The sequence below is a fragment of the Gavialis gangeticus genome, unplaced genomic scaffold (genome assembly GCF_001723915.1).
Source record: "Gavialis gangeticus isolate Ggan-Ray unplaced genomic scaffold, GavGan_comp1, whole genome shotgun sequence".
NCBI lineage: Eukaryota > Metazoa > Chordata > Crocodylia > Gavialidae > Gavialis > Gavialis gangeticus.
Genome location: NW_017728996.1, coordinates 4,398,921 through 4,409,977, shown reverse-complemented (window position 1 = coordinate 4,409,977; position 11,057 = coordinate 4,398,921). Strand labels below are relative to the sequence as shown.

Below are 11,057 nucleotides of genomic sequence, written 5' to 3'. Positions count from 1 at the left end.
CCCATGTAAAGAGAGAAAAACTCTGTTCCCACATCTGCAAAGTGTGATCCCTCTCTTCAGAGTGTGAGCACCCTCGATTCACTGGGATAAGATGTATTCAGCATCTTTCACGTAACAGCATAGTTTTAATAGCACAATTGCGTTGTACATGCTAGACCTCCAAGCCAAACTGTTATTGTGTAGTACCACTGTTTTGTATTTACTGATCATGGTTTGCAGAATTAATTTCTCTAGTCAGCAGAAAATGGTAGCAGGTTGTTAAAAATATATTACTCTGGTAAATATTTCAATTTACCACCAAATTTCACTACTGCCTCTTGTTCTTTGGTCAAGGTCTGGATTAACGGTTTCTTGTGTCCAGTAGGTTTTCCCATTTTTATTTAAAAAAAAAAAAAAGTAACTCTTAACAATGTAAAACTATATATTCATCCTCATTTAGGCAATTGTATCTGTGGCCCTGATGGCACTGTATGCTGTTATGCAAGTGTCCAGGTTTTCTTGTTACATTCTGGAAGCTAGGTGTCATTCTTCTCGCTTAGTGTTTTGCTGCTTTGATTGATTATAGTATGACTGACATGCTAATGGGGAGACGCCTTCATTTTCTTCTTGGTCATTCTCAAGTTCACATGAACTACCTCCATGCATTCTCATTTTGCTGCCTCCAAATACATGCTGGTTATGAAAGGTAAACTGAGAGGCTTGTTCTGGAGCGACAGCCTGGAATAACCACACAAGACTCCACATTTAACATGTCTGCATTGTAAAAGAGTTGTTCTTTCCACATCCTTTGCTGCCTACTCCTACCACACAATTTTGGGACATTTTACAGGTTCGACTGCAGCCAGTGGAAGGAAACGTAATTTCCAGCCACAGGAAATAGTGCTGCTGTTGGAGTGGAGTCATCCAGCATTCCAGCCTTGCATAAGGAGCTCGGGCACCGAAAGATCCTGTCAAGTAGCCATGGGTGTGGAGCAGTCTCCCTTCTAGCAATAAGCTGATCATGAATACTCAGCTCCGCACAGGCTGGTTAAATGAAAGGTGAAGGAGCAGCTGAAGAGAGGGCTGGGAGGGACACTTGTCTCTGCTTCAACCAAAAATGTGGTGTGGCGACAAGGATGGCTGTGTGCAAACCTGATGTCTGGATCCCTGAGGGAGATTTGGGAAATCTCAGTCTGAGTTCAGGTTATACTCCTGTAACCTGAACCTGGGTACAGGTGCAGGGGAATTCAGTGTTTGTCACCTGGTCTCTCAGAAGACCTATGGGGGGGGTGGGGTGGAGTGCGCGCGCTAGAGACACACCTGCTTGCTCAGGTTGCCACTGAACTTCTTTTGAGGGTGGTGCTTAGGAATCGGGGATCTTGGCTGTAGCTGTATTCATCTAAGCACAATGTGTAGACCTTAGTGCTTAGACCAATACAGCTACAGCCAAGAACCCTGAAACATGGAAGATATTGCATTTTGCCATTTAAAATGGAAACTTCACAATGTGAAGAAGAAGGATGCCAGATGCAACAGCCTGGACTAAATATTAGCATCGGACTTAAGGCCCCTACCACCTGTCTGCTACCTGATACTTCCAGGTAACCTGGCTGCCTTTGTCTCTGCAACTCCTCTTCGTTTGCATTCGCACGGAACAACTCTCCAAAACTGGCTTTTTTCATACTGGAGAGATTTCTGACCATCTTTAATTTCTCTCACCACTTTCGATTCCTTTTTTTTCCTGAAGAAGGACACGTGTGTCTGGAAACTTGCAAATAACAACTTTTTTGCAACTGTTTAGTTAGTCTAATAAAAGATACTGCCTCTACCCAGAGAGTTTGCTGTAGTTAGGAATATGTGTTCCAGTTGCTGTGTCTGTTTTGGTGCCTCAATGTATGAACATCTGTCCATATTTACCAAGCAGAATATAGACCTCCTCCTTAGTCCTAGCCCAGGAGTGCCTCAGGTGCAGGATTGCTGTGCTCAAAGCATTAAATGATCAAGTTAAAAGGATTGTGTTGCTGCAGTGAAAGTTTCCACAAGTTTATCTCTTTCTAGCAAGTGACATTTGCTCCTGCTAGGCAACATAAGGTGTTTTTTCCAATCCTTTTATAGAAACGAATGTCTTCCAGAAGGCATATAAAGATGTATTAGGAAGGCTTCAGCCCTGGGAAGAGAGTAAGACTGGAAAAAGACTCTCGGAAAGAGCAGGTGGTGCCACAGGAGGATAGAAAGCCTAACGATCCTAATCCCCTGCCATTGCTCCATCTGGGTCACAAGCTTAAGCACGTTCTGTATCCAGCTGCGTGGCTCAGCACCAGGCCTCTTCTCCAATAGCATTGGAGAGGACACACTCCTGTGCTCCATCCTTCTTTGTTTGGTAGTAAGTCTTGCCACTCTTCCATCCTGCAGGGACCTTGTCTTCATATTTGCACAGTGCTTAGCACATCACTGGGAACAAATGCTTAACTGGAGGACAAAGAAAATGCAAGCCAAGCATGCACTGAGGATGTTTTCCTTTTGTATGAGTAACTCGGCCCAATGTAGCAATGCTTCAGTTGAATGAACAGTGGTTTGGAGCACTAAATGACATGCAGGACAGATTGCAGTGGAGAACGAAACAGCGTATTTACAGTCTAGTGAGCTCCTTAGTCACAAGAACATAGGAATTGCTGCACTGGGTCAGCCCACTCGCCCATCCAGTCTGGTATCCTGTCTCAGGCAGTGGCCAGTATCAGCAGCTTTGCAGGAAATATGCCAAGGGGGCTGAGATGGGGCAACCAAAAAAGCAAACCTGCCCTGTCGCTCAGTTGGCATTCTTCCCCAGCATACGCCAGTGGGTAGCTTCATCCTAGATCCCTTGGCAGAGACGCCTGAGGAATTTCACAACACTGAAAACATGATTAGCCCATGAAGAATTGGTGCGTTTCCCCCATCTTGTTTTCACCATAATATTACTTCCAAAATGCTGCAGCCTGTTGTTTTAAGAAGTTTTTTTCTTTTAGAAAAGACCCTTGACCAGTTTCCTGTTGTATAAATAGCATTCCTGCTGGAAGCAATTGCAGATACCATAAGCAGCGCCTTTTCTACAATGTATGTAATATCAACAAGGAATGGTACGTAGCTGCAGAAGTCAGTGAATCACATCATGACTTAACTTGTTCTTTCATGTAGTTGCTGTGTGCCCCAATTTGGGGGTTTGACTGGTCTAGAGGGTTACTAAGCACTGGCTTTGTGTTTCTAATTGCTGACTCCAGCAAGGATAAAGCCACCTTCACATGGACAGCTACTTGCTCTTTTAGCTTTGGCAGCAAGAGCTCTAGTGCATTTTGGTGCTGATAACAAGTGCAATCCCTCTAACGGCTATTTGTGCTTGTATGCATATGTGCCACACAGGAAAATGTTATGGTTCATGTCCGGGTTCAGGATACTTGATTAATGGGAGTCTGGGCTTCCTGGTGCATGTTCACCATTGCATGTTCTGCTGCCCCAGCTGGAACATGACTACTGCAGATGGTTGCCTTTGGGGTACTTGGGAGAAGCCGCAGGTACTGGCTTTCTGGATTTGTGTTGGCTGTTGTGGGGTGTTTGGTATCTCCTGTGAAAGTTTGCTTATGTTCTTGCACAACATTTAGGAAATGAGGAAGAGATGTGCGCACACTCCTCTGACTCGTCCCCCCTGCTCCCCTTTGTAGTTATCCCACGTCTTTTATCATCTGTACATGGCACGGTAGGAGGAGAGTGACTTGCCATCCACCTTCATGAAGAAATTTTCTTGTAGATAGGCTCCCGTATTCTGTCCAATGTATAGGAGAAAGATCTGTGCTCACCAGTTATTCCAAGGTCATGAGCTCTCTGTGCTAGACTGTCTCCTCTCCTTTGCAGATTTGCCAAGAAGCTAAGACATATGAGGAAACAGACCTATTAACTTTTGCCTTCATCTTGTACTGTAGACTGCTATTAATGTCAATCTATATCTGTCTGTGCTGCTGTAATACCCGAAATTGCAACAGTGATCGGGAATTGTTGGAAGACATGCGAGGATTGTGCTCTGTATGGAACTAGGACAGTTATAATTGACATCACTTTCCCCCTTCTGCTTTTGCCCACCCCCTCGCCCCCCAGCCTCTCCTTTTGCCCTTGTCCAGATGTAGCAAATTACACTAAATAATGTTGTGTCCTTCACATTGACTTCTCCTTTTGTAGTCCTGACAACATATAAAAGAAAGGGAAATGAAATGGTGATCTTGTTTCATTCCTTGTTACATGAAACAGGACTTGTCACTTTGGTTAAGATTACAAACTCATATCAGAAGGATTGTTTCCAACCTTTGGATATTTTCATGATGTTTTTTCACATCAACAAGTTGATGGATTCTTATCTTGGTCTTGATGAAATCAGTGCCAAAACTCCCACTTTTCTCAATGGGAGAACACCAGGCCCTCTTACTTTAGGTAATACAGTCAGCTGAACTGATTTATTCTTGATTAAACCAGCTTTGAAATAACTGCCTTCCCTCACGTTTCCAACACACCTGAATCCCATCCTACTCGCTAGTCACTTGCTCTTCTGATGATCTGTTTTACTGTGATATGTTTTCTTCCTGCTGCTGCTTCTGCCTGAGAAGAGATTTGAAAAGTATGCTAGATATTCAGCTGCTCGACCACCCCTTCACAGAAAAATCTGGAGTTGGGATGCACCCCAAATCTATTTCTGCATGTAGAGAATGTGTGACCTGTAAATAATAAGGTATAATACAAAGTATGTGCATACTATAAATAATACCTGTTGCCTATAAGTTCTATTTTGGGACTGTAACATCATGGATCTTTTATAACCTTCAAAAGCAAGATCCTCTGTGGTGGCACAGATTCTTTATAAGCTTTACACAGTTACATGGCATCCATCAGTTCTGCTGCTCAGGTTTGCTGTCAGTTATAGCTAGTATAGCTTCTACATCTTGAACACCTTTGTGTAACAATATTTACAAGGGGTGTACAAAGGATAAGATTGCTGCAGGTTGTTTCACTGCTACTGGGAAAAGTCTCTTTTTGGGCTCCCTCTCTAAATTAGAGCTATACACATAACAAATCTTTTGGCTCTACTGTCAAACCAAAAAACATTTTGATCTGGATTGAACCAAATTTTAAATGTACTTTTTCGGGGGGTTTCATTGTTGTTGAGAACAAACATAAAAGTTCTGTGTAGTGAATGCAATGTGCACGGGACCAAAACATTTTGCTCCAGGTGTTCTTCAGTCCTTCCTTTCTTTGAGTTTCTTGACTTCCACAAAAGAGCCTGGGATACCATCTCTCCATGTACCCATTAGCTCTGGAGTTGGAGCGCACAGGCAGAATGTGAGACCTGGATTCAGCTCCTCCTTCTGCCTGTGGGGATTTTGAAATCCTCCCCTCCCAGAAGAATGCCCTTATTGAAATACCATAGGGCAGCAGGTTCCCAGCACCCCTGACAGCCTGTGCCTAAGTCTTGCAATAGGGTTTCCATGAGGCTTGCAACCCCACTTGCAAGTGCTGTGACCCTTGGCTTGGGAACCGCTGCTACGGGGCAGTCTGGGGTCGGGATGTTCTCGGTCTCACCTGTGGATGCCTTTCCACTTTGTGAATGACTGTTCATTGGAGCAGGGTCTGCAGCTCCTGTGCCCCACTTCTCAGGTGAGTGTCCTAACCCTCGGGCAAGAGAGTCATACCTTTCCACACTCTGTGACTAATGGCTACAACAGGAGGGGTTCGGATAGGTAGACCCACCTCTGGATACCTAGTCACTTGGTGAAAAATATTCTCTATTTCTGATCCCAGAATGTGTGAACAATTGAGGTCCTTCCCCGTTTCTTTTTAGCTAGTGTAAAAAGCGTGCAATGACTTCCTTGTTGCTATTTAAAGATAAGAGCACCCATATGAATATGGTTGTATTTCACAGCACTGTAGAGTGAGGTAATGGGGTTTAGTCTTGTTCTTCTCTAGATGTGCATCTTTAGACACACTTTGCCCAACAGTGACTTGTTACTGTGCCATGCTTTAGTACTTCCTTCTGGAGTACTAAAGCACACTGCAGTAACTGCCCGTACTGCACCATGCATGCAGCGCACAGCTAGTTTTCACCACTGCTTCGCCGTTGTGGCACCCTAAAACGAAGGAAAATGCTGCTGTGGCGAAGTAGCTACTGGTCATGTGTAGACCCACATTGCCGTAGTGACGCATTACGTCACCATAGTGCATCACTCCAGTGACGTAGGGTGACGTGTAGATGTGCCCACTGTCTTTTACATGCACAGGGCCAAATTCTTGGCTATCTGAAGGGCCCCCCCTCAGTATGCATACTTCAAAGCTTCATTAGCTGCATTAGCACGTGGTAGCCTCAGACAGGCAGCAACCTCATGTTTTTCTTCTTGCCTCCAAATCTCTTTATACTAGGATCATCATCAATAATCTGGGTCAGGACTGTTTATTAATAAGCCACTTTTGGGAAAGGGACATATGTAGCATGTTTCCTGGCATCTAGGCCACATCCGGAATACTGTCCTGCCTGCCATGTGGCAGAGGGTTTTGGAGAGTGGTTGGTCTGTGGATTTCGAAGGGAACCAGTCAATGCAGGACAGCAAACCTGTGCTTCCATTCTCCTGCTTCTGGCTGCAGTGTTCAGAGTTACTCTGTACAGCACCTGTACAAAATCTGGTCAATAAGCTGCTTTTATTTTTAGGTGCGTGCTGGTTTCACCCTGATTGTCCTTTGTTAGTCTCTTTTAACGCTAAATGCGTCTAAGGTCAAGTAAAGCAAAACAGCCATTTATTATTGTCTCTTTTTTCTAAATGCAGATCACTAGATGGCCGGCTGCAGGTATCCCACCGGAAGGGACTTCCTCACGTAATCTACTGCCGGTTGTGGCGGTGGCCAGACCTTCATAGCCACCACGAGCTACGCGCCATGGAGATGTGCGAATATGCCTTTAACATGAAGAAGGATGAAGTTTGTGTGAATCCCTATCATTACCAGAGAGTGGAGACGCCAGGTATGGCAGGCACCATGCTCCTCGGTGCCAGTGCAGGAGTCTATTTGAGGGTTGCAGGATAAGATAAAAATAGCAAGAGTGGGGTTTTAAAACTAGAGTCACAACATACCTATTATTAATCACACCCCTGCTTATTGCGATGAAATAAGACCCAAGTGGCCGCTCTGTCAGAAGGAGTCAGCAGAACAGTCCTGGATTTCTATGCAATATGCTAGAACCTTAAACCCTGGTATCTTAACTTAGTATTTCCCATTCAAGTTTCCTAGTGCATCTCGTCTTTGCTGTGTTGTGTCCATCTGTCTGATTCAGTGGTGCTTGGGGTTACATACTTGCGTGAGAGGATTATTCAAAGGGTGGTTTTCTCCTTGTTTTCCAGGAATTCTGGTTGGATCTGTTTCAGGGGATATGCTGTAAACTTGCTGCTAGTGTCACTGTACTGCTCTGTTTTCTTTCCATGTGTACAGTTCTACCTCCAGTGCTGGTACCGAGGCATACAGAGATCCCAGCTGAGTTCCCGCTGTTGGATGATTACAGTCATTCCATTCCTGAGAACACTAACTTCCCAGCAGGTATTGAGCCACAAAGCAACTACATTCCAGGTATGGTATAGCTTCCATCTAGCAAACAGGGAGAATGCCGAGAGGACATTTTGCACTGTAAATCAGATATAGTGCTGTGCCCTGTGGGTTTAATAGTAGAAACCCAACACCTGGACTGAACTTTGCCCATTTTTTCAACCATTTTATCATTGCTCTCCTTACTTCCCAGTGTAATTGCACACTGATCAATTATTATGTTCAGATCTGGAGATGGACAGACCCAGTTGCAAACGTTTGGTTTTCACTGCAGTGCCACATTAACCAGTGCTATTAGCAGCAGCCTGTGACCATGCCAGATTGAATGTACCTGATTGTGTGAGCTCAGAAGCTAAGCAATCCCTGGGTCTGGCTGGTATTTGAATGGGAGACCACCTTGGGAATCTTGGGTGCTGTTGGCATACAAGCCAAGGAATTGTGGTCAAGCACTTGAAGAGTATTAGACCGCAGAAACCAAATGAGTGTGGAAAGACTTCCTGCAGCTCTGTCATCATGGCTGAGCTGGGGAACAGAAACGCCCAACAACAAAAATCAACAGTAAATGCAGGCACAGCTGTTAACATGGTTTCTATTCAATTGTGCCTTGTCGGGGTCTCATGCTCAAAATATATTGTGGAGCCTAAAGCTGAGGGAACTTTCAGATAGTCCTTGTAGATTTGAATGAAATTTAGTCGTTCCAGATTTGGATAAGTCTCTGTTAACCTTCCAAAAGGGATTAGTTCATCTAGTCATGCATCTGTGGAGTGAGTATGTATATCCGTGACTGATCTGCCGCTTGGTTGTAAGGAGGATCCAAGCCTGTGCAATTCACAGAAGAAAGAACGTGAAGAAAGAAATGTGACATTTTAATGTGAAATAAAAATGCCAAACTTTTTCTCTTGCATTTTTACTTGCATTGTGCTTCCCCTCCCCTCCCTTTCCCAATATTTCCTAAACAAAGAGCATCCTCAGTTTGCTGCGAAATAGCAATTTAGATTTTTTTTCCCTGATTTTCTGCCATCAAGTTTAATGAAAATTTGATCTCTTCGTGCTTTTAGAGACGCCGCCTCCAGGTTATCTGAGTGAGGATGGGGAAACCAGTGACCATCAGATGAATCCCAGCATGGATGCAGGTGGGTCATCTTTTGTCTTTGTTTAGCTTTTTGGGTCAAATCCCAGGACACTCGCTCTGTTTCCAAGCCAGCAATGAGGGTAGTTGTTGCCTGAGATCCTGGGCCGTATGATTTTTCTTAATTAACATCTTACGTTGCTATATTTTTTAAGTTATAACAAGTAGGGAGTTTCGGTTTCAGGATATTTTGGGTCCTGGCTTTTCTTTGGAGTGGTGAGGAGCAAGTGGGGGCTTGAGGCATTTTGCCATGGTGAAACACTTGCATTTGCAACATAATTCAGACTGTGTCGCTGCAGAGTGCTCCTAATGTCTGCTGGAGGGAGAGGTACCATAAACTTGCATCCTCATGACATCTGCCTTTAGACAGTAGCAGGTGGAAGATTGGAACATGGGTTACATACACCCAAGCAAGGACGTTAGCTTGTATGTTATCTAGGGGATGGGGTGGAATGGCTAAGCGTGCACACGCATTATACATCTAGTTAGCACTTTTTTGAAGGCACGTTTTATTCTGCAAGGTGTTTGCTTTTGCAAATGTTCAGTTAGGTGGCCTTGAATATTGTCCCCATTCATGTTTACTTACACTAAGGAAACAAATTCTTCATTTTTCTATTGGATGCACCCTAGGAGAAGATGAAGCCTTATCTTTTCTCTGTTTCTGTGTACCATTTAAACACATATTGTTGGCCTGTATGTGAAATAAGCAGCCTACAGAGTTAGTGCTTAGGTTATATAAATACAGTAGATTTAAATAAGTGAAAGCACGATCCTACATCCTTTATTCATGGAGTGTCCTTGACCCATGACATCTTATTGGCTTCAGTGGGGTTACCTTGTATATAAGAATTTTTTAATTGGAACTTTTGTTTGTAAATGCCATACTTGAAAAGGAAAGATATTGAGTTTAAAACGATGGATGCCTTACAGAAAAAGTACGGAGGTGGGCAGCATTCAAACAATTGCAAATACTGCACATAGCTCAATTTCTGTGCATATCTAGGGCCAGAGAGTATATGTGGGATTCTGAAAGAGGAATGACGACAGTTTTATAGTCTTGTACCGTAATGATAGAGATGGAGGAAGGCAGGTGTTGGATTTGTCTGTCTAGATCAAATACAAACCTGCTGGCACAACCTAGTTCCTTGCATATAGTTATTAGTAATGTGGTTGACATGTGGAATGTATATAGGGCTTTTTGGGATGAGACACTGGAACAGAGTTGGCCTAGAAGATGCTATAAATACCCGTATTATGTCCAACTGCTATATCTGGTGTCTGTCCCTTTCTGCCATTCCCTCAAATATCATGGATTTTCTTTTTATGAAACAGATTTTTAAGTGCCAACAAGTACTGGAAGGTGGGGGTGAGGGGGGACAGGATTTCAGTGGGGGCTGTGCAGCCTCTTCTCATATACACATGCCAGTTCATGTCTTGGAAACTTGTCTAGGATTTTTTTTGCCTTGGACAAACCCTGGGCACTTTGTAAGCTGGATAAAATGATTGTATGGCAAAGAACATTTAGTGACCCAATTCTCTAGTGTCACCTGTGTGGTTATTTACACCAATACTTTGTAGGTTCCAGTGTAGCCATGCTGATTTGGTAATGCTTTTGGCTCACATTGCACTAATTTTTACATTGGTGTGAATCACTTTGAGAAATGCTGGGAATATAAAATCAAGCTCTGGGGTGTCCCTTTTGTGTGCTGCCATGATGGCACCTGTGTTCATGGTAGTTCTTTGTTCAAGTGAAGCTGACATCTTCCCTGCCCAACCTGGGAGCTCTGGCAGATAAAGTCTTAGGCAACTTACTCTGTGTGTCACATATAGGACTTAATTTTATATGCCACATGACTAGATTCTAAGGGCTTTTACAAATAATAATTAGCCATTCAGCAATTTGCAAGTTTCTTAATTTCAAAATGAGGTCTAGCTGAGGGATGGGTTGCTTTAAGAATCCCTTATCCATGTCTCTTTCTTGTATGACCATTAGGTTTAAGCAGCAAACAAAGATTCTCAGACATAAAAACCAAAAGAGACCTTGGTCTTCTGCTCTTCAGAACAAAAAAAGCCCCCATGAGCTGCAAGCAGTGAATTTTCTGCATTTACTGTCTCCCGTGCAATCACCAGACTAATCATTATATTCTCTTAATTTTTAGGTTCTCCAAATTTATCTCCAAATCCTATGTCCCCAGCACACAACAATCTGGGTAAGCATGTGATCTTCAGAAACAGATATAATGGGCACAAGGGGGTGATTTATTGGTGAAGTTGTTGCATCATGATGTGGCACTTGTGCTAATATTCTTTATGAAGTGACAAACTTGCAGGGACTCTACATAGTACA

At 43.5% G+C, this 11,057-nt stretch overlaps 1 protein-coding gene across 1 annotated transcript in view; it reads left to right on the top strand.

The window, feature by feature from the left end:
• SMAD3 (SMAD family member 3) overlaps positions 1 to 11,057 on the top strand; it is a gene marked incomplete at its 5' end in the record, with an annotated part of 112,109 nt that overhangs the window by 79,028 nt on the left and 22,024 nt on the right. The window contains 4 exons of the mRNA XM_019503953.1: positions 6,813 to 7,006; positions 7,471 to 7,605; positions 8,640 to 8,714; positions 10,870 to 10,920. Of these exons, the coding sequence (XP_019359498.1) occupies positions 6,813 to 7,006; positions 7,471 to 7,605; positions 8,640 to 8,714; positions 10,870 to 10,920 (455 nt within the window). The remainder of the gene's footprint in view (positions 1 to 6,812; positions 7,007 to 7,470; positions 7,606 to 8,639; positions 8,715 to 10,869; positions 10,921 to 11,057) is intronic.